General features: G+C 36.4%; 1 protein-coding gene across 5 annotated transcripts in view; it reads right to left on the reverse strand.

The window, feature by feature from the left end:
- The window catches only part of ATE1 (arginyltransferase 1), a 71,096-nt gene that overhangs the window by 25,279 nt on the left and 20,727 nt on the right, over nucleotides 1-25,090 (reverse strand). For all 5 annotated transcript variants that reach the window (XM_081955669.1, XM_081955668.1, XM_081955672.1 and 2 more), the window contains 3 exons: nucleotides 22,483-22,515; nucleotides 14,330-14,511; nucleotides 8,917-9,016 (listed from right to left, as the gene is read on the reverse strand). In XM_081955669.1, the coding sequence (XP_081811795.1) occupies nucleotides 8,917-9,016; nucleotides 14,330-14,511; nucleotides 22,483-22,515 (315 nt within the window). The remainder of the gene's footprint in view (nucleotides 1-8,916; nucleotides 9,017-14,329; nucleotides 14,512-22,482; nucleotides 22,516-25,090) is intronic.

Raw genomic sequence — 25,090 nt, forward strand, 5'->3', positions numbered from 1 at the left:
AAACAGTTTCAGGGCAGATTGAAACACAGGGTTTTTTTTATTGTCAATCAAATGGCACCACAATGATGTGTACACCATTTGTTTAACAATCTGTAAAAATCCCTATTTTTAACTGAACAGTACAAGAATTACCATTCTTATAATGGTGATTGTATTTTTCCAAATATCCTCTAATTGTATGCCATTTAAAGTATCTTTTAATATATTTTACATTATCTGCACTGATCTTCCAGTGTCAGAAACATATTTTCTACACTAGAAAATCAGCATACAACAAAGGAGAGTCAAAAATTGGCTGCCGATTATTATTTTCTGTATAAAAAATAAATAATTCATTCATTATAGATGCATATTTAACTGCAGGAGTGAATTCTCAGGCAGCATATGCATGAATTCAATACAACTCCCACAGAGGAAAATATATGTAGCTCAGGGTTGAACTGTGGAATCCATGAGATTATTTGTTTGGTTGTAGACATTTCATTACCCAAGTAGGTAACATTATCTATCTTAGGGAACAGGTAAGAACAGGTAACAGGCTAAGAACAAGTCCCATAAATTCTTGATTTAGGACAAAATCCAAAAGAACAAAATTCATAGCCAGGCAATGCAATTATTACAACTATAATTTATATGAACATTTTAGTTCTTTAATATAAGTTCTGTAAATTATCCTAGATAGGCTGGTTGAAAACAATTAACTACAGTTACTTATGATTTTCATTTCTGATTGGGAGCAAAACCTGAATGAAAAAGATTAGGATTTTTAGGTTCATTCAATTCAGAAGACGCCTTCCAATACAAGTCTGATCTGGTATGACAAAAGCAATTTTAAATCATTGCTACATTTTTGACTATCAAGAAAATTCTCACTTGTTTAGATAAAAGTATTCATTAATACTTCAAAATTTTCTGAGGTGAGAATTTATCAACATTGTTCAGCAACTTCACTGGGCAAGAGTAATAAACAACACATCATATGATAATAAAACATTACTGAATGAATTATAAGGCCCTGAAAAGGGTCACAGCACTCAGAAGACTCTTTAGTATTTCATCCTATGCTAAAACACTGCAATAAAAAGATTATGTAATTAGCCTTTCAAGACCAATAAATACTATTTAGTCTACAGCAGTTTTTGTACTTTGGCTCCAGACTGCTGATGACAGAAATACGTTTTATGGTTTCTCTACTGAGGTAAGATCTCTGAATGTTTATTTATAACTAAAATAATAATATCCCAGTGATTTCATGTATGAACACAGTTCTAAACAGCCGAATAGTACAAATATGGATAATAAAAATAAAGGAAAATAATCAGTATTAGTCTAAACAGTTTATTTGTTTATTACCTTTAACTGCTTTCATTTTTTTTCACCATTGCAAAATTGATCTAACGACTTTGAAAATGAAGCTTTTAAAAACATTGGACATGTTTTTAAATTTTTAGCACAAAAAATAAGACTCACTTCCAAAGAAGTATATGTCTCCTTTTCAGTACTTCACCTTACATTTATAGATTCTATGCTGCACCATTTCTATATTATCTAAGGTAATTAAATCAAATTAAATTGTATAAAAATGCTTTTTTATATGAGTTATGAAAATATAATTGTTGATTTGAAAGCTACAAAAGAGAAATATTTAGTTGAATAGGTTCATAAGGAAGTGCATTATGGCTTTAATAAAAGTGTACTATATACTAACTACAAGATCATGGGTCAACTAAAAAAACATCTATTGAGATCTGAAAGCATGAAGTTCAGTTCACAACAATTGCATCTTAGCATTTTCTTGCAAAATAGAAGATGGATTCATACAGAATTGGTGTTAAAAAGCTAAATCATAATTATACAGTCTATATGACAAGTTTCCAGGAATCATCTGACTTCATGTTTTAGTAATGTAAACCATACCAATCGCAAGCATTATAGCAGGTCTTCATTGTTTTGATATAATTCACAACTAACTTCTTTGCATTTTGCCTTGATTAGCTTAGTTTAGTAGGGCATGAATTAGTCATGATAAATGTCTCCCTAGTGTGTCATTCTAGAATAGTTCATTTCTAGTATGTTATGTGAATCTGGAATTAATCTTTCTGGCAGCTCTCTTTTTGACAGCAGCAGTCAAATTTCCTGTAACAAGTCAGGGGCTGTTAACTTCCTTTGCTTTTCTCTCAATTGCCCTGAAATTCAAACTTTGAAATAAATAATATTTAAGTGATCAAAATAAAAAGCCAATTTATTATTTCTATGTTTTATGTTATCTTATTAAGAAAACATTATACATTTGTAGTGAAAGATGTTTGCTAAATGATATAACCTTTTATAAGGATACGTCCAAACTGACCTAAACTGGAATTGTTTGCTGAAAAAAGTAGAAACAGCATTTACATTCCCAAAGCTAATCAGAAGTACAGGTTGACATATTTTTAAGGAAGACAAATACTTCTGTCTTTTTAGTGCAGATAGTGCAGACTCTACTCATAAATGTCAGAAAACTGAAGTTTTCATTCTATAATTCCGGGTCAACCAAACAAGCCATCTTAAGTAATCTTGACCTAATACTTTGTATTGTATTACAAAAAGCTTCCAAGAATTTTGTTCAAGCATTCACAGACCAGAAATATTCATCATACAAACACTCTCAAATAACTTTATTTTTCATCTTAAGTGATATTACCCTCAGGACATTCACATATAAAACATGAATAATAGCATAGCCACAGATTTTTCATGTAAGCAAGAATCAGATTTCAAGATATTTGCTCCTACAGATATAGATACTGCATAGATATTTTCCAGGGACATTAAGATGCTTTATGTGTACTTCTACAATTAAACCAAAAGCAACTGCATAGATAAATTGGGCTAAAAGATAATGGATGATCCAGAATGACTCACTAGGCGTCCATGGCTGAAATTGACCATAAATCTAGATCTCTATAGTCCTAGTCCAAAACACTATATATTACATTCCCCCCCCCCTCACTGCCCCATACACACTTATAAATATGATTATAGAAGGGTTATGTAGGGCTTACACAAAGTTCATTACAACAGCCCAGAGGATAGCTCATCTTTCAGGACAGGCCTAGTCAACCTAAATCTTTGGAAGTTTTACAATGCAAGTCTCATAAACTATGACTACTGAAATGCTTCTGAATTTTCTAGGAATTGTATACCACAGTATCTGCAGAAGAAAAGGTTGACAGTCCTAATTTTTTAAATCTGTGTACTACTTTTCCATAGATAGCTTACCATAGATAAAAATCAAATATGTTTTTAAATTAATATCAGTGGCTAAATCTATGTAATATATGCATTTAAAATATTTATGGCCTAAAATAATATACAAAAAAATTATTCATACCAAAAAGACAATATTAGTTTCAAGCATATCTCACTAGGGAGGGCATTCTAGAATCTGGAGGCTAACAGTGAAAGAAGTCAATTCTTGGGATGCCACATCAAACCTATAATGGATAGCACACATAGAAAACCTTCTGAAGATACTTTTAGTTGGTCTGATTAAAAAGCCCTAAATATTAGAAGGCAGCAACTATTAACAACTGGTGACAAGTAAACAATATGAAGGTGTCCATAAAGTCAACCTCGACTTGTAGAAAACTTTACTATAGGAAAAGGAACATATATAGGAACAAGACTACTATGTAAGGATATCAGGAATTATATATTATATATAGAATTTCTAAGATATTATGTATCTAAGAAATCTTACATGAGAAATCTTACATGAGTTTAATGGTGACATTTAACAAAGCAAACAATTAAAATTTGATTTCATTGCAACATCTTCAACAATGAAGTTATCTCAGGTTTAATTAAGATTCTTTCCATATTGTAACAAGATATTTTAGTAGCCATAATTACAAAACAATGGTCTCTTCTAGATGCAATTGCTAGAGATTAGTATTATTATCCTCAAGGAGTCAAGAATAACATATTGAGCCTTGAATGGAATATAATCCTTCCATTGTTGTAATTCTCTGACAGAGGTCAATATTATCATGTTGGAAGCTCTGGCATGTACAAGTAGTCATTAGGTGTGGCTTTCCGTCACTAAGTGATGCAGGTATTAAGCACAAGTCATGTGACCACATTGCTTAGCAACATCAATTCCGGTCATCCCAGTTGCCATTGTTAACCGAATCCCATCAGCTGGTTAGATTGGGACCCAGCCCAATCCAATCCTGACCTAAGTCCTCCCAGATCCAAGCTTGAGTAAAGTAAGGGACTGACTCCTCTTGAACTCCACTCACCCACAACAGTCTCAGCTGGCTGCTACTATCCCAGCCTCTCTTCAATCCCAGGGGCACAGGTGCTGCCACTCTCAAGTGCTGCCTCAAGGCTTGCATCATGGCCAGCACCCCAGTCCCTTGGGAAGAGAGTTTGGCAAGGTTGTTCCTGTTTAGTTTTACAGTTTTAATATGGTTTTCTATGTTTTAACTCTTGATTAGGAACCACCCAATATTGATTAGAAGATGGGAGCCTACATCAATGTTTTAAACAAACAAACAAATAAATAAATTTGAGGAAAAATATGCAATGGTCTGGCTTTGGCAGGAGAAGTTATCGTTATAGGAGGTTTTTTTTTTTAGATATATGATATTATTCTCATGGAATTAAACCTGGCACCACTATTAACTCAGACTGTTAGACTGCAACATTCAAAATAACAATAAGCTGAGATCAGAAGCACAAGAGGAAATTTCACTGCCACATGGCAATGCTACATGTCACATGCCATCTAAGAGGCAACTGCAGTCATTCCATGCAATTTACGTTGTATTACATGCAACTTTCAAATCTTTTCTCAAAACAGAAGGAATACTTTGAGAAGGGCATATGTTTGTGTCAAATAAGCAAAAAGGACCTTCAGGATCTGATTGAAGAGCCAAAGTTTTTTCATTCAGGCTTTAAAAGCCTATCCGTGATGCGCAGAAGTGTATAATTAATGGTAGACATTATGGTAAGTAAATACAGATAACAAAAGGGCTAATTTCAAGGATTCTTTTCCTGGTTCATATATTAAAATATGCCAATTGTATCTAAAATTATGTAGTCGAAGGATCACTTTTCATTTACTCCTCATATGTAAAGAATTCAAGCTATGTCAGTTTAAGGGTCAGGCAAAATTTCTACTGCACTTATCCTGCAGTTTGTTTGTCTATGGCAGGTGTCAGCAACTCACAGCTCCGGAGCCACATGTGGCTCTTTCGGTGCCCTGCTGTGGAACCCTGCCAGCTGAACCCGCCACTGGCAGGCCCCACACCTCACCTTCCCCTCCCAATCTCTCCTCACCTCACCTGAAAAGGTAAGGGCGACGGCGGGATCTGAAGACTCACTGTATATTCCAGAGTGGGAGCAAATGCCCCTGTACTTGCCTCATCTCATGAGCGCTTCTTCCAGCCCTTGTTGGTGTTGCATGCACCTCGGTTTGCTTTGGGAGACATGCAATCTGCTCTCCGCCCCGAGACACTGGCCCGGTCTGGCTGGGGCCAGTATTCCATGTCGTAATGGGCTCCAGAAGGAGGGGACGCCGTCTTCCCCCATTGGGAAGCATGCTAAATTTAACTGTGCTGCACAAGGTGCTGCAACAGCAGTGGACAGGCCATGGAGGTGGCAATAGCAGCAGCATTGGCCACAGCTGGGCTGGGCCAGTGTCTTGGAGTGGAAGGCAAGTCGTGCATCTCCCTGAGTGACCGAGGTGTGCATAGCACTAACAAGGGCAGGAAGAAGCACCAGATTCGCTCCCTCTCTGGAATATGGAGTGAATCTCCATCCCCCGCCATCGTCCTTACCTTCTCAAGTGACAAGTGATTGGGAGGGGAGGGAAGGGGCAGGGCCAGCCAGTGGTGAGTTCAGCCAACAGGGAGCCACAGAAGGGGGGATGAAAGACCTTCATTTATCATTGAGTTGGCCATGCCCCCCCAGGCTTTGTTCATTTATCATTGAGTTGGCCATGCCCACCCAGGCTTTGTTCATTTATCATTGAGTTGGCCATGCCCACCCAGGCTTTGTGGCTTCCGGTGTTTTCTTTTCTGTGGGAAATGGGTCCAAATGGCTCTTTGAGTGTTTAACATTGCAGACCCCTGGTCCATGGAGATTCTCTGTCATCCAACTCATGGTTGTCTCAAGGTGCCACTGAAAAAGCAACAGGATTTTCTTTGTGTTTTCCTTGAAAATATTTTGCTTCCCATCCAAGAAGCTACTTCAACAGCACCTTTGTGATTACAATTTGCTTACCTATTCTTTCAATTTAGATGACACTTTTCTCACATTCCTACAGTCAGACCGATCATAGCCGTTTTAACTGAAATCCATGCGAGAAATATTATAAAATACAGATTTTATTGCATTGCCAAAATAATTCCGTTCATAACAATGACTTCTGGCACACCACAGGGCCACACTCACTTTCTCCACACCCAGATTATCAGTTAGTTGGACACTGGGATATTGTTCCTTTGCTGTAATTTAAAATTTTATTTTCTATAGTATAATTTTTAAGTCTGTAAGGTTTGGGTTGTACAACAGAATAGTTGTATATTTGAGTGTTCTCACCCACTCAATTGTGTTTTTCAAGAACAGTTTCAAAACAATTATTGTAGCTTTTCATTGAAAAAATGTTTGTGCAGTCCAGTAATAGGTCATTGCGGCCACAGGACTCTGGCACCGCTAGTACGCATCAGTACATGAGCCAAACAGTTGATTTTCATCTTAAATCAGCTAAAATATAAAATGCAATTATGCTGACCAAATAATCCTTCAGGAAGACACAAAGTGAAAGCTGTATTGTGTTAGGGCTTGCAAAAGATTTGCAATCTTTTCAGTGTTACAATGGCAGGCTCACAATTGTAGCTTTGAGCAGGAGATCATAGGTAAACAACATCCTGTATGGATTCTGTTCTGCTATGGTTTTCCATTTCTGCTTAGGCAGCAAAGCTAATTTACCGAAAAAGGTTAACTAAATTCCACAGTCATGGAACTATGAAGGAGCCAGGGCTCAAGAGATTAAAACTGCTAACATTCCTTTGTACAACCTTTCAAGCTGCTGAATATCCCAAAGCTCAAATCACCAAAATTGGTTCTCAAGCACTTTCAAAAAGTACATTCTGCTTATGACAACAGCTATCCAAAGTAATATAATAATTAATCACAGATGAATTGGCCTTTTATTTCTTCGTTAACCTTTTGGAATCCATTCTCTCCATCTGATATCAAGCTATCTCATGACAATAAACTGGGTTTAATCTGTTAAACTAATCACATTTTCTATTGTCTTTCTGCAACTCTAAATTAAGTTCACTTAAAACGTTCTGTTAAAGTGATATCATTTTTAAAAAAATGATGAAATATATTTTCAGAAATGTTAATTCTACTATATTCATGTAAGTTATAATTTGTTCTAAAAATATAAACCTAATGTAAAAGTTTTTGAGAAGATAAAACAGTTGGTTAAACGAAAGCAAAACTGGAGATGAAACTGAAATGTATTTGCATGAAAATGTACAAAATGCTAATAAATCTTGGAAAATTCCTTGAACATAAAAATCTAGTCAGGTAGTTGTTATGCTGTGCTGTCATTGTCCACAGATCCAATTTAAAGATCTTAAAATGGCTTTTAATTTTCAAAAGATGTTTTATAATTATACTAAGTAAATAAAACTGTAAGTTGCCTGGTACTGTTATCTGCCAACTTCTCTATTACAGGGCTATGGATACTTTCTATTAATACATGGAATTATATTCCAAAAATTTGCTCTTCAAAAAGACAAGAAAGTAATTTATGTTTTATGAAATACGTTCAATCTATTGAATTATATTAACAAAGTAAAACTTAGAGGAGCAAGATACTAAAGAAAAATTTGTATTCCTGAATTAGATTGCGAACTAGCATGGTATGTCATAAATATGTTTTTTTTAAAAACTTGGGAAGTGTATTTATGAATATGTGAATTGAAGAACAGAATAGACAATGTGGAGCTAGTTAGATAAATGGTTTAATCTACTAAAAGCATCTTCCTGCAGAGTAGGGAATCCAACAGAAATCCCTTGGACTTTAATAAGCTCCATGTTTCAATTCCTCACCAACATTTTATTGGTTTTAATAATTTCAGTAGACTCATGGAAATCAAAACTAGGAAAACTGTATTCCAACTAACAATAGTTGCCAAAAACTGGATCATCAGATCTTTACAACAATTACAGAAAATTATATTTGTAGATGGAAAGAATAGAGAGCCACTAAAATCCATTTTGTCAGGGCAATATTCTGTCTTGCTCAGCAGATGCTAACCCATTTTTAAACAGCACTGCATTTTAGCAACTGAAGAAAAGCTCAGTTAACACTAAAAGGATGTGGTTTTTTTTAGCCAAACTAAAGGGCTCTCAAAGGACATTAACACTAGGATCTGGGAAAGAAAATAGAGTCTACACTAATAAAATAATGTAATTGCCATCCTTACTTTATTCAACATTCAAATGTTACTTATATAAACATGTCCCTGTTAGATTAGGCTGAAGACCTATCAAATCCAGAATCCAAATAATTATTTTAAGTATGCTGAAAGTTTATATATATGTGTGTGTGTGTGTCTTTATGATCTCTTTTTCTTTTTCAATTGAATAGGATATCCTTCTCCATTATTATGATCTGTTTTGAAAGTTCCCTCATGTTAAAAAAAAAGTTTGCTAGGTGACATGGGACAACTATTTGTGAAACATAAAGTCTTTATTCTCCATTTACCCAGCACCAGCCAACTAAGCAGATAGTAGTTCTCTCTTTTTAACCAAGCAAAGCAGGAAATATTGAGAATGTATAAATCTGTCCTAATGGTATTGAAAAATCAAATATCAGGCTGAATTCTAATAATTAAAATTGTATCTTACCTTGTATCGCATTTTAGGACATGAATAAATATAAAACCCCATGTAATAATAACTTAGATCAGAGGCCTTTTCATGAAGTTGCCTGGTAAAAGCAATTTCCCTGTAAAATAAAAATAATCCAAAATGTATCAAAATATAATACCAGATAAATTGTGTTCAGAAATACAAATAGATATACAATAAATGTACATATAATAAAATAAAATGTCCTAAAATTTGCTTTATGTTAAGAACTTATTACATTTAAGTAACAGATTCTACATTAAAAACTCCAAATCTTTTACTTAAAAAAAAACAATTTTTCATGTTGTCCTGACAAGATGCTAATACGAAACTCAAATGTAAAGCAATTAATAGGAAATTTTTGAAAGTTTCAAAAAACAATAAAGGTTAGTTTTATTCAGAAAACTATGATGTTTAACCTGGTCCTTGCATTCTATAAGATTTCAATAATTTAAGAGATTTTATTCAATCAAACAAGATGATTTTAAAGAACTTTTTATTTAGTTACAGAAATTTACCCAAATATCTGCATAAGAGCAGCAAATACTATTGTCTGTATTAACTCAATTTTCATCCCTTTTATTTGATGAAAAATGTGCAGTATTTCCTTCTTTTCTTATTCAACCTGGAGGCCATTCTGCAGTTTTGCCAATTACATTAGTCACTTGCAGAGAGCTGCTTTTATACTGCTTAAAAGGAAGAAAGCTGCAAGATTGCCAAATTCTGTTCTCTTTGTACTAGAAAGCCATTTAGCTTTTTAACCTTCATCTAAATTGTTCCAACAAACATAAGGGTTAAGCATCTCAAATCCTCATACAGGCACTATAAAGAAATGGAGAACTGAAGTGATTATTAAAGTAAGTTAATAGAAGTGGTATCTTCTAACGGAAATAAGAATCAGTTGGCAAGATGATAAACATTTCATAGGGGTGTTATAAATGTTCCTGAATATAAGATTGAAGGCTCAACCATATTCCCATGAAATACAGTTCTTTATCAAAGACTGTCTCAGATTATCCAGCCTCACCCTCTGCTGGAGAGAGAAAAAATGCTTGATATGTTTAAAACAAAAGAGAACATTCTGGAAAGAGGTTGAACAGAGGCTTTCAATATTAGATCCTCTGAAGAAAGCATGGAACCTCCAAGAAGATTCCTGGAGAAGTCCGAGAACCCTAAAGGAAAAGATCATTGTTCAGAAAGTCTAACATACAAAATCAGAAATTTTGCTATGTTTTTATTTTTTTTCTCAACATTATACCATCTCTTTGTATTTAAATTCTCTACATACATTAAGGAGTATATAATTTCAATTTCATCCATATAAGATGTAATTTTTTTCTCAGAATCTTCTTGTAATGTTCTGAACCCTCTTCTTGTGATCTATAATATTCCAGGTAGATTAGCTCTTCATCTATAGCAGATCAGCTCTGTACCGGCTGCTCTTTTCTTGTCTCCACTGTAATTTCTGAGCTGCTATATACTGTGATCTGCTAAACTCTGTAATTTATCTTCCTCTCCATTGAATATTTAATTTTTTTATAATTAAAGTCCCAAGGGGTAGAGTAATTCAGGTGGTTTTTAAAAGAGGTTTGATGTCACATAGTCAGAAGCAGATACATTGACATTATTTTATTTTGAATTTTTAATCTCCTTAAGAGGTAGCACTGTGTATGAGAACCTTAATTTTTTTTTACCCATAAGATTACAGGGTGGTAAAGCCTCCTGAAATTTAAGTGGCAGCAGCAGGAACTACCAACCACATTCCCAAAGTAAAGGCAGGACCAATACATAAGGTTCCAGAGGGCTTCGTAGAAAGGAGAGCAGGCCCCTTACCCCTTCATCCTGAGGGCCTTAGCAATTCTGTACAGGGTTTTCAAACAAAAGTTTAGAAAACTGCAGAACTAAAAAAGCAAGGGGAACAACATTTCCCTTCCATACCTATGTTTATTAGATAGAAATATAAAAAGTGGATTTTTTCATTCTGATTCCAACTGACTACTTAAATTAGAAGACATAGATATCTAATCTGTTGTAGATTATTGTTCTTTGGTAATAAACTATTGTGCTTCATGTTTAAAATTAAAAGAAATTTACATACAGATTTCGCATAAATTCAGTCCAAGGCACAAACCGAAATTCACATCAAGGAATGAATAAATGTTTGACATATATTCTGAATGTTACATATCTAATTCACATAATAGTTTTTAACTATACAATCTGAGTTATTGTACAATTTACAACTTCGTATAGTATTCAAATGTAAGGAATCAATAGCTATCATATCAGTACTACTATTCATTACAGATATGATTTTTATTGCCAGCAATACTCAGAAATGGGAACGAACCCAAACTATAAGGCATACTCATTCTAATTCTCCTTAGCAATATTCAAACACTGAAAAATTAAGCAGTTAGGTAATTTTAATTTTAAAAAATCTGACCAAGATTGTAAAGAATATTATAGTTCTTTGGGTGAGTCACTCAAACTGTTACAGAAAATAATCTTAATTACTGTTTTTAAAAGACAAATTAGTTCTAATGCATTTCTCATTGCCCACAAAGTAATGAATAAAGACTAATGACATTTCAGAGTGCCACAAAACTAGTTAATCTAGTTTACTATTTCTTTTGCCCTGTTTTCCTGTATTGAAAAATAACTCTTAAATTCAATGCCATTATAAATTAGATCATGTTTTCAAGCTAATTAGTAGCAAGCGCAGGAGCAAAAAGCCATGTGAAGCCACAGTTTACTATAATAGCCTGGAGTGAAATATAATGAAAGTTAGCTTGATCAAACAAAAGAGCCTTTAAATACAGCATCCTACAAAGTACTAGCTCTTTCTTAGTGCTACCACATATAGATTGGATTAGAGAAGTTTTATACCTAATTACATGGCCTCTAACTCTGCTATAACATTGTGAAGAGGCTATGTTGTTCTTCACTAGTAAAACATCCTCAAAGTAGTCACTGAGCAGTACAAGGGAGGCTACCATTATCATGTCCAATATTATACAAAGATGTTGCTCTGGTTGGGAAATTTTGGTAGACCTTTACTGAGTTCAACAGTTACATCAAAGCAAAACAGTAACAATGAAAATCTGAGAGATGGTTCTGCAGGAGGTAAAATAATTACCCCTGGATCAAATATGTTAAGGTTATAAGCATTTAAGTATTCCTGCAAAAGGAAATAGTGTCATTTCTGTTTCAAAGAACACTGTTCAGAAAATAAACAATTCATTTAGCCCACATCAACTTCTACATACTGTCCCTAGAAAAAGAAAATAAACAGATACATTCTCAGAGGCACAAGAGACTTTAAAACTAAGCATATAGCAGGAAGTAAGAGTCCTTATTTGATTACTGATCTACTTAAGTCAAGAATCTGCCAATCAATCTTTGACAGATCATATTAATTTTTAAAAGTTTACTGATATTCTCATATAGCATTTTTTAAATGCTTAGCCAAAAACAACAACAATGCCAATGTAGAATTAATGCTCATTCAAAAATTACAGAATAAAGCTGGTAGCAGCTGGTATGTAACCAATGCCTTCCTTGCTTCCTAAGAGTTTGCTAGTCCTAGCAACTTCAATTAGTTTATGTGTGCAATTCTACATAAGAATTACTAATCCTCAAATGAATTCACCCTTATATATTAATGGTTTAACAAGCTGACTTCTTAAATAAATTAAGACATAAAAGCACACTGAGCTTAGCTAAACTTTATAGTTTATTATTAATCACAGAGAGACACAAGATACTCCAAATACTGCTTAACAGCAAATAATACATTCTTTCCATTAGGGGAAAAAGTATTGCAACTGTTAACACTTATTAGTTACATTAAATGAACTTGTTATTGCAATTGACATTGATTGATTGATTGATTGATTGATTGATTGTCAGCTAAATATCACCGAATACAACATAGTTTGTTGTATCAACCTGTAGTCTTATCTATATGGATGAACACATCTGAATTTTATTTTAAGTGAGAAACTAAAAGAAACAGAAGAGCATTTTTCAAGGAAAGTGGGGAAACCTTTCTAGATCTGTGGAAGAGAGTTGGTGAGGAAAGTTAAGATGATAGCCACAACTATGGAAATCAAAGTCCTACCCTTTGTATATGTGTCAATACCATATAGAAATAGAAAAGGGATTGATTTGACTCACCTGGGTAAGGCTCCCCCATTCCTTTTATGCTTATGCAAATTTACACATCTTCACAAACTTTCCTGGCTTTCATCACAGCTCCTTTGCAACTTCTGTGACTTATATGTACCTTCCCCAACCCTCCCTTACTTCTTCATGCTCTTCCCGCAACCTGTGCCTTTTGCAACCTCCTTGTACCTGTTCCAACCTCTGTGTCTTGCTCTTCTTCCGCAACCCCTCTGTCCTGCACACCTTTCATGACCCCTTTGGAGCATACACACCCATCCATGCCACACCTCTCTCACACCCTGTTGAGCCCTCCCTGACTTATGTCTTGTTTTGGTTGTGGGAAGCCTGCAGGAAACTGCATCTCAGTCATGTTTTCACCATAACAGTCAAGTGTTCTCTAACTGTTCTCTCCCCTCCCACAGAGTGGAGAGCTTGCCTAAACAAGTGATCAATTCTGAGTGGTTTTTTCCAAAGCTCCAGATTTCTATAAAGTGTGAAGTCCAGCTCTATGAACCTGATTAGTCTCTGGCAGCTGCTGTCTGTAACTGATGAGAGTTTAATCAGCTTCACAGCTTTTGTTTACCATCTAAAAGGCTCAGGGTTTGAAGCCCAGAACCCATTAGGCCAGGGGTGGGGTCAAACTCAATTCCATGGAGGGACGCAACAGGGTTGTGTTTGAACTCGTGGGGCCAGGGTCAGCATGGTCAGGGTGGGCATGGCCAGCTCAATGTCACTCGTGTCGGGGGCACCAGTGGTGGCCTGAGTGTTCTCTCAGGGAAACGGGCCCCTGAGCTCAGTTTGCAGCTGCGACAGCCTCCTGCAATCCTCTGTCAGTGAAAGCGGAGCTTGGGAGAGCCACGTGCGGCTCTCCCAAGCTCCATTTTCACTGGCAGAGGCACCATGGGCCAGTCCTTCACTGTTTCCAGGGCAGCTCCATGAGCCAAATCTAAGCACCCCACAGGCCAGATCCATCCCACGGCCCTTGAGTTTGACACCCCTGCACTAGGCAAACAAACAGGACCAGCACATTCCTCTTGATGTGTATTCCCCACTTTACAGTATTCCTGCTTAGTCTCTTGTAATTCTTTCTTCTCCAATAAAAGTAAATATAAACATTAATTGATTTGCTGATCCCAATTGTGATCATTAAATGAAGACTACCTGCATTAGAAATGTCATTAGATTAGACTTGAATACTTTTAAGTGCAAAAATATGTCCAGTGTCTTGTACATATCTTCTTACCTTAAAGCAGAGTAGACACCCAAAGACAGAGAAGAAAAATCAGGATCATAGTAGAGATACACAGAGGATACACACTTCGGAAGGATGTCAATTACACCGACAGCAAGTAGTTTTTTCTCAAGCCAATATTGCTGGTGGAAAGAACCATAGCCACAATCTGGGCCATTTGGTAAATGTTCTGCCTAGGAAATTAAAATCATGATAGAAGGATCTTGTTTTTATTCAGTATGACTTCTTAAAATTGGTGTTAGCAAGTAGGGGGGAAATATTATCATACAACAAAACTGATACTTCAAAAGGCAATTTTTTTGGAAAGTACATACATACATATTGTTGATAAATACATATTTATCCTAATAATAAAAGCTACAGTGAGTTCTTTCACAAGAACCTGCATTAAGGCTTAGTGCAGTATGTCAATCAATTTCTGAACTTTTTTTGCTACTTGTTTGGTTTAAAAAATTAACATCTAAGGCAGTGGTGGGTTCCGGGTGGTACGACCCAGTACGGCTGTAACGGGAGACGCAGCCACTGTACTGGTATGGTGGCTAGTTTGGCACACCTGCCCGCCCACCCTCTGTGGGTGTTTAATACCACAACCAGCCCGTTGTGCACACGCGCACGGCGTGTGGCGCCTGCGCAACCTCCGCCAAGCAGCTGGGTGTCGCAGGGCAGTGTTGTTTGCAGGTGCGTGCAGTGTGCGTGCTCCTCTAGGATGCCCAGTCCCATGTGCAGTGTACCGGCTGCACTGGGGTCCAGAACCCACCACTGATTCAAGGCAATCACCTTGAATAATCACCTGCAGTTAATAAGTTTATCTTTCAAATGTAGTAAGGTTGGGTTTAATGGCTTAAATCAGGAGTGTCAAATTATATTTCTTCAAGGGCCAGATCAGCATTGTAGTTCTCCATGGGCCGGCTTGGGGCACGGGGACGGAATGAATAATTTCTGCAGCACCCTGACAGCCAACACTCGCCCCTCCCCTGCACCTATTTTCGGCCTGGATAGCCTCTTGCAGAAAGCGGCTTCCTGCGTTTTGACCGGCAGAGTTCTTCAGGAGGCCGTCCAAGCCAAAAATGGGGCACGAGGGATCTGCATGCGGCCCTCCCATGCTCCATTTTGGCTGCCTGAGGCTCTGTGGGCCGGTTGTTTATTATTTCCATGCTGGCCCCATGGCTAGATTTAAGCAACCCATGGACCGGATCTGGCCCACACCCCTGGCTTAAATAGACTTGATGAGTCTAACATTGTAAATCCAATTTATATAATTATGCTTATGTAAATTGTTCCGAGTGTACTGTGATTGGACCAATGTTGAAAAGTCAGTATGCTTATTTAATTAATTGGATTTAATTAATCCAGAAAGTATATTCAAATAATTTGAATTTTCTTAGCTTAAAGTTGTCACCAAATAAGGATTAGAAGTTTTTCAGAAACCATATGGTTATACTTGTTGTACCTACTGGCTCCTCCTTAAAAATGTATCCCAGGAAAATATGTGTTTATCCCAAAGCAGCTTGCAATCCAGAAAAATGCGTTGACAATAATTTTTTAGTTTATTATGCCAATTAAACCAGTTGAAGAGATGCCTACACTAACTGACAACTTCTGGAAATCACACACACCACAGTCTAGGGTATCTGGATGTGGCTCTTCTTCATTTAGACAATTATCCTACTACCACTGTTGTCATGAGAAGATGCTCTCTACCTAGAATCTAGGTGTATCAGAATAAGACAGCTCTCTTCCATCGGAATAAACTTTTAAGTGGACAGCTCCAATTTTAACCAGGGTTACTAGATCTAAAGCCTTGTTCCCCAACCCCTGGGCCGCGGACCGGTGCCGGTCCGTGGATCAATCGGCACCGGGCCGCCCGAGGAACTTCAAATCATTTCACTGTGGTGGGCGGCCGAGGCGCAGAGCATTGCGCCCTCCCAAGTCTGCCCATTGTGTGACAATAGCGAATGAAAATTCGCTATTGTTACACTGATGCTCCTCCTGGCCAATCAGGGAGCGGGTCCTCCCGCTTCCTGATTGGCCGAAAGGCAAACCTCATGCCATTGGCCGAAAGGCAAACCTCACGCCATTGGCCGAGGAGGAGGCGCCACGGGAGGACTGAGGACTCGAGGTCGGAGACGCGGGGACTGAAGAGAAGCTGCCGTAAGATAAGTGCACGGAGTGGGGGGGGACTCAGCACTATCAAACGGAAAGAGGAGCAGCAGTGGTTTTATTAGAATGCCCTCTCATTCACCCAGGCCTATTGCACTTATTTAGGTCAACAACTCCTGGGTCGAATGTGTTTGTGCGGGTTCAGGCATAAGTGCACGGAAGGGGGGGCGGGGGTTCTCTGCTATTGAGGAGACTCAGCACTATGGTGCGATGATCTCTGTATTGAAAGGGGGAATGCTGGGGCATCTCTGTATTGAAAGGGGCATGCTGCCATCTCTGTGTTGAAAGGGGCACGCTGGCATCTCTGTATTAAAAGGGGCACGCTGGCATCTCTGTATTGAAAGGGGCACGCTGGCAACTACGTTTGAGACAACAACTCTGCCGGTGTTCTGGATTAAAATCATGGCGGAATACCCTGAGATTGCCACCACAGCACTTAAATCCCTATTGCCATTTCCGACAACCTATCTGTGTGAAGCGGGGTTTTCTGCAGTGACAGCAACCAAAACAAAACAACGGAATAAACTGGACATAAGCAACACACTTCGGGTGTCATTGTCTCCTAATACCCCCAGATGGAACCATCTCGTTGCAAAGAAACAAGCTCAGGGTTCTCATTGATTTGGCATTTTAGTGAGTTAAATAAAATAAATCACTTTATATTCATTTTTTGGTGTAGCTGTATTTTATTTTGAAGGCATGTTTAAATACAATTAAATTAAAATTATTAAATCAAAACAAGCGGGCCACGGAAAAATTATCAAACATTTACCGGTCCGCGGCGATAAAAAGGTTGGGGAGCACTGATCTAAAGTGTCTTGGATTATACAGTGCTAGATAGTAGCGCCGATTACTAGAGTAGAAAAATTATGCTTTTTAAAAAAATAAAAGGTAACAAAATAAGGATTGGACAGAATTTAGTTGTAACAAGCTGCATAAAGTTGAGATCTGCCCCAAAGCTAGCACTGAGAAATCTGTAAGTAGTCAGAGGAAACAAAGAATTGCAGAATTGGAACAGATTAAAAAAAACAGCCACCACTAAGCCAACAGCACATAAAAGAAATAAATGATCCCTCACATGACTAAATGAACCCTGACAACTGTACTAGTTCCAGTTCCCCTGGGGATTTTTAGGCACAAACATATGAAACCCTTTTCTCCAGATTCTTGCATTTTGCAGACCTCCAACTAAGACACAATGAGAATAAAAAAACTCAAGTTCCCCTTTGAATTCCTCTATCCCTCCATTATTACTCACTGAAGAAAGTCACTGTCTTTAGAGAACCTTTAAGAACCATCAGCAAGCCATTCTTTTAAAAATCCAATTACCTTAGATACTATTCTACCCAAAAATTCTTAATTATTAAAGCAGGCAATATCTTTACAATTTGAATTGTATCTGATTAAGTTACTGGAGGGAGTTAAGCTATTGAGTCTAACTCCATACTTAGCAAAGTGGTCCAAATTAAGGCATGTCCAACAAATGGGTGGTCAGTATTTCTTTGAATGTATCCAACTATTGGTGAGCTCACCACTTTTTCTTGGGAACTGGTTCTGCTATCAAACTGTTTTTAACATTAGAAAGTTTTCTTTAACATTCAACTAAAATTTGCCTTTCTATAACTCTTAAGACTTGTGAAAATTGTTTGTTTCAGAATCTAGAGCAACCACTGGTGGAAACCAAAACTTGGAACATTCTGACTTGAGGTTTCATATAAAATAAAATTTGGACGAGGCATGTAGCAAAGCTGTTATGTGTTTCCAGTGCAGTATATTCCAACAGCTTACCCACAACCAAGTAGCTTTTTCCCCTTCCTTCAGCAACTGTCAACTGATTCAGCACAGTATACACAATCTTCTCAGCCCCTTTCCTCCCTACTCTTAGTCACTGACATAAACATATCTTACTAAGCCACTGTTCTCAATCCTCCCAACACTTTCCTTTGCTCCACTGATCTTAGAAGGTTTCTGTCTTTGTTTTGATATTATCGTCTGTTGGTCTCCTATTAAAGTACATCTCTATCAGATGGTGAAACTCTAGCCTGTCTTAATTAAATCTTGGATGCAAGCTCTAAGAAATTCTGAAGAGCTTACTTCCAAGGCTACAATACATAGCATTATATGGGTCACTTTATAATTTTTAAGAAGGTAATAAGCATTTGTTTGAAACTATTTTTGACCAGCTTTTATTTAAATTGAAGAAAGGAGGACAGTAAAAATACCCTTCAGTTAATTAACACTTTGGACTTTTCTTGTCCCATAAACACATAATTGGTACAACTGTACATGACCAACAATCCTAAGGTATATGAAACTACCCTGAATGTCAGAATGTAAAATGATCACAAGTCAATATATTCCATTAAAGCTAACAAAACTAATCTGTTGAAATATAATTCCAATAATTATTTTTATTTTGGGTTTCCCCACAATGTCCCAAAGTCTTCTGGGTTATTGACAACTGAAAACAATGATCCTAACAGGCAATGCTGTAAGAAAATAGGGTGTATATAAAGGAGGCTCAAATTAATATTATGAAGCCGTACCTCCCAAAGTGTTCAAATCTGCTTTTGGGTTTGAGCATGTGCGTGCACGTATTATACTGAAAAAGAGGGAGAGGTACCCTTTTTAACTGGCATATGTAGTTTAAAAGTTTTTATGGCCTTGAATACGCAACCCTTTTTTATTTAGAGCCATCTAATCAGAAACATATGCAAGCAGTGCCATACAAAATTTAATTCAAGATTCATAAGTTAAAAATACACATAGAGCAAAGTATAAATAAGCAAGCATATAGCTATACAAAAGAAGAAAAATAATGGGGATCTGCTGTTTTACTTGAGTGATAAAAGCTTTTTTCCTATTAAGTCTAATGATTTTGACTACCCTTCATAGCTTGGAGAAATGTTTTTAAAAAAGGGTAGATCAAGCAAAGGAAAACAACAAACTCTTCACACATGGCTTTATTCAAAATGCAACATCTCAAACTACTGGTGCAATTACTGTAACTTGACAATTTCATTATACTCATGTGATAGTTAACTCTTTAAGATGGGGGGGGGGGTTCTTTTAATTATTAGATATTAAATCATCAGGTACCTTGACTTTAAACTAGCATTAACTCTCCAGTCTGGGCTCTCTGTTTTTAAATAGCAAAATATAATGTTGAAATCGTTAGCTTTCTTTGGTTTATATATTTGTGTTTTTTTTTAAAAAAAGAAAAGTGCTCAAGCATGAGATTCCTTTTAGGCTCTGCTTTGTGAACTTCAAATTTATCTTTTGCAAAACAGAAAAAAAATCATTATTTTTTATTCTTTGCTGTGTAAATGCCTCAAGTATTTTGGTCACAACATTGTAAAAACAACTTTTTAAACCGAGTCCACAACTTGCCTCCCCCCATCCACCCACCCACCCCAAGCAGATCCAGACAGCCTTTTAATACCTAGAGAATTGCACTTTAGTATTTTTGGCTGTTCATATACTGCAGTTGATGGAGTGATAATGAAGAATGGCTAAGCCAGGATTTTAAGGATTTGGGGAAATCTTTTCTCTCCTTTTTTTTTTTCTTAAATGATGTGACCCTCTGGAAGGAGGTCCACCAATATCCTCTCAACTCCTATTGTAATGATAGCCTGTAAATCGTTACTAATCTAGCTGTTTATTCAGTCATTGGGCTAGGCTGGATGGGACATTGTGATGTTTTAGGTATGTTTTACTTGGTTACTGGATTGCAATTATTTTGTAATGTTTACACTTGTTTTGGTTAATATTCTATATTCTTATTTTATGTGTTTATTGTTGTCAACTGCCCAGAGTTGGTTGGAATCAAGAAGCATTCAAATGGAGATAAATAAATAAAAGTTTGGCAGTCAGGCATAGGGAGATTGAGAAAGTCAAATGGCAGCTGCGACTCTGCAGTCATACCATTTCCTCTTTTTTGCATATTTCTTGATACATGTATAAAATGGGTAGAGTTTTGATCACATAGATGCAAACAGCATATTAAACCCTCTTTCCATAAATACCTGTGTACGTGTTTTGAATTTCTATCAAAACATGGCAGGCATCTATTGTTCCAAAGACAGAACCCGAAGGTCTCTGCAAAATTACATTCCATTTCTGCCCCCAAAGATTCTTACCAATAAAGTAATAAAAAAGACTGTGCCATCTGAATATATGTATATATTCTTATAAACAGTTGCGAGTTAAATCATTCTAATATGCAGATACAATGAAACCCCTTAGTGTTCCCTTTTTATAAATATGATACGTTTCCTACTAATACGTGCGTGTGTGTGCGTGCGTGTGTCCACAAGAAATCTCACCACAACCCTAAGAATTCTCATATTGCGTTACCTTGTAAATTCATTCCACTATCATTTATCCCATATCGCCATCTGTACCATTTATTCCACAGCGATAAATCCTGGGAAGGATTAAATTGCTACTCAGTTCAATTCATTTGTGGTCACTAACCGATATAACCTATTCAGTTTTATCTCAAAAAATAATTAAAGATCTTGAGGCTTTAAGCAGCTCAATTTATTCTCAAACTTTAAATTAGCCACTCGTGGTTGTATAAGAATGTTATGTAGATAAGATCAGCAAAAGATTGGCCATCAATTGAACCCAATTAGAGCAAATTATAGAGATCAGAAAGACTAAACTTGAACAAGACGACAAATACTATGTGTGTTTGTGTCTGTGTCTGTTTTGGGAAATGGGATAGGCAAATGTTGTGGTTTGAGGTTGTAAAGGTATTGTCACAGGATGTAAGCTGTTCCAAATAAAGCTGTTTTTTCCAATTAACTGATGGTGATTTTGTCAATGTCAATTATGCTCTGTATGTTTGGGATTGCATCCATGGTGCCTATTAATACTCTTTTTGCTTTATTTTGCCACTGTCATTCTACTTAAATTTATAGATCTTCGTATTTTGTGATTTTCTCCAGTTCCTTCTCTTCTCTTTTACTGTCTCCAAGTATTGCAATGTCCATTATCCAGATGTTTTTGTCTTTCTTCACAACAACTATTAAGTCTGGAGTGTTATGTAGTAGTAGGTGCTTATCTGTTTGAATGCTAAAGTCCCACAGCACTTTGGTTTCTACATTTGTACTACTTTGGTTTGGTCCCATCAATTCTTGCTTCAGGCAAATGTTATTTCTTGCAGATCTTCCAATATACCATTGTTACTTTGTCATCTTGCTGCATGAAGTTATATTATTATCTTATGATTATATCGAATTGTATCTCCAAGTAGATACATACATTCAAGTATTGAACATGCATTGATCAGATCCCTCAGTCGGAGGAATCTGCAGTCTGATAATATCACAGTACAAGCTTCACTTTTTATGTACGTATGTGTATGTGATTTCCTAATATAAATGCAAAAGGGGCTAAATTCATATTGCCCCAATGGAATACTCATTTTGACATCCCCTCACTTACACATGCCATAGAATTCTGTTTACAGTTCCTAGTAATCATCTATATCAAGTATTGTTCAAAAAAATTCAAATGTTGCTTTACTTTGAAGTCAGATTAACATATCACTAGCTGGTATTTGTAAGATGCCCAGAGTCGTTTGGCACTAAGATGGAGACATATAAATTAAATAGATAGATATCAATATTTTAGTTAAAACATGCTGCTTAATAGATCTTTGTATATGAAAATCTATTAGGTACCAAAAAGCTCATCAACTGTTTACAAATAGATAGAAATATCAAGCTAAAGAATGTGCACAACAACCTTAAGTAATGTATTGATTAAAATAAACAAAAATATAAAACTCATCAATCCTTTTCAATTGAAACTCAAAGAATTAAATCAACAACAAAATTAATTCAATGCTAAATTAGTGGAACTGAGAACATTTCATTTTCTGTATTATAAATATAGTAGCAAACTTTAGATACTGAAAAGAAACTATATGCTGTATTTAAATAATACAAAGATATAGTGTTAAAGTAATTTCATACCTCAAGTGGTGAATCACAGAGAAATCGCGTAAACTGTAGTTGATGTATTTATCAAAAGTTCAGATCACCAGAAGTCAGATCCAGCATAAAACAATGAAACACACAGAGTAAAATAAGTTAATATCATTTGCTATGCATTATTATGCAGTATTATTAAAAAGAGTAACTTAATGCCTAGTGCTTTTCTATTATTAACAGTGTGAATTGATGGAATAAATCAACAATTTATTTCAAATCTTGTATCAATATAGAGAATAGCAATAATAGAGACAGTTTTTGTCTTAATATTAACAGGAAGAGTTACTTGTTGAGATGGACAGCCATATAAATAGATAAATAAATATTTTTGTAAATTTAGGTCTTGAAAATCTTTAACTGTTATTACGTCACTTGCCTGTGTGATTCATGTATAATGAAGTAGATTATGTTTTAGATTTTTACTTTAACAAATGCATCAAAACATTCAAGTGGCTTTTATTTCATACAGTGGATAGAACATTTTAAGATACTAATATTACAAATTTAAAACTTTAGGGCAGGGGTGTCAAACTCAAGGCCCGGGGGCCGGATCCAGCCTGAGGGGTGCTTAGATCTGGCCCATGGGGCCGCCCTGGAAACAGCACAACACTGGCCTGTGGTACCTCTGCTAGTGAAAATGGAGCTGAGGAGGGCCACAGGTGGCCCTTCTGAGCTCTGTTTTTGCTGGCAGAGGGTTTCAAGAGGCTGTTGCAGCCAAAAACAGAGCTCGTTTTCACTGGCAGAGCATTTGGGCCACCACAGGTGCCCCCGACACAAATAACGTCAAGTTAGTCATGTTGACCCTGGCCAGATCCAACCCTCTGAGGTCAAACACAACCTGGATGCAGCCCTCAATAAAACTGAGTCTGACACTCCTGCAATCAGATGAACAGGATAGGTCCATATAAAATCTATAAGGGCTATTGTCAATATAGGATATTTATTTAAATATCCTATATGAAATGATGTGTGAGCTTCTATTAAAGTCCAGTAATGTTGAAAATACACTTTAATATTTTGCTTGGAAGACCAAGTTCTGTTGTTATGGATAGGCATTGACTTACAACAACAATAGAACCTGGAATTCCAATCATAATTTGTAACATGCCCTTCCCCCACTCTTTTAATAGATTATTGCTCTTTTAAATTGTTTTTTACGATCCACAAACCAGTCACATGATGAAAGAACACTGCAATCAGTCATAAATGCAAGCTAGTTACCCAACACACGATCACATGACCGTGGGATGGGGCAGTTGTAACTTTCAGATGGAAGATGCCGGTAAGTAGCATTTTTAAAAGTCCACGTAACTTTGAACAGTTGTTAAACAACTGGTCGTAAATCGAGGACTAAGGTATCTGTACTAATTAAAATACCCTTTCCTTTGTCTCAATAGCTTATTGATCCTGCTTTCCTTGTTTTTATTTTATTTATTTGTATCCTACCTTTATTATTTTTACAAATAAGGTGGTGAACATATCTAATATACTTTCCTCCTCCTATTTTCCCACAACAGTCCTGTGAGATGGGTTGGGTTGAAAGAGAGTGACTGGCCCAAAGGCTCCCAGATGGCTTTCATGCTTAAGGGGGAATTTGAACTCAGTCTCCTGCTTTCTAACCTGGTACCTTAATCACTAGGGCAAAGTGGCTTTCTACACAGATGCAATGTAAGACAGAAGCAATATAATCCATTCAGAAACGTATTTTTTAAACAGGGTAAAGTTTCAAATTTAACTTGAGTACAGAAATAGTTCTGAAGAACGTATATGAACACAAAGAAAACAAAGTTACATTTACAGATATGTTCCTTCAGCAAAATATTCTAAGAGCAGCCACGTACATTCATGAAGACTAGGATATAGCATACAGTAACCTAAAAAAAATCTGTTTGTATGTGTGTGCATATATTGTTATAACAAAGTAATGTCCAATTCAAATATCTCATTGTCGGATAAATTGATAGCGATGTATTTTTATAGAAAAGGTGTTTTTTTTAAATCTGGAAAATCCCATTTGTTTATTCAGTTTTATTTATGGCAGTACTGTGAGCAGAAGGCAGAAATCACATGAAGCCAAGGTACAAAAGTGTTCGCACTTCAGAAATTGTAACTAGGTAAGCAAAAGAAGACTAGCTATAAACTTCATGATACAAAACAGACAAAAGAAATGGGAGAAAAAAATCTAAGAAAGCCTAACTATGCAGATGAATATTTCCCCACCCCACCCCACCGATATACTAACAGACAAATACAAACAGGGCCAAAAGTTTTGGTGTCACTCCACTTTTTCTGAAAGAATCCCAAATGACATGAAGTAAGTTGAAACTGACACAAGTGCATGGCATCCACCATTCTTTATTGCACTGCAAGACAGATTTTAAAGAATCAAATCCTCCCATGAACAATACAGGTAGTCCCCAATTTACAACAGTTCATTTAGTGACCGTTCAAAATTACAACGCCACTGAAAAAGTGACATGATCATTTTTCACAGTTGCCACCTTTGTAGCAAACCATGATCATGTGATCAAAATTCAGATGCCTGGCAACTGGTTCATACTTATGACTGTTGCTGTATCCTGGGGTCATG

The sequence above is a fragment of the Natrix helvetica genome (assembly GCF_964273705.1).
Source record: "Natrix helvetica genome assembly, chromosome: 5".
Lineage (NCBI taxonomy): Eukaryota > Metazoa > Chordata > Lepidosauria > Squamata > Natricidae > Natrix > Natrix helvetica.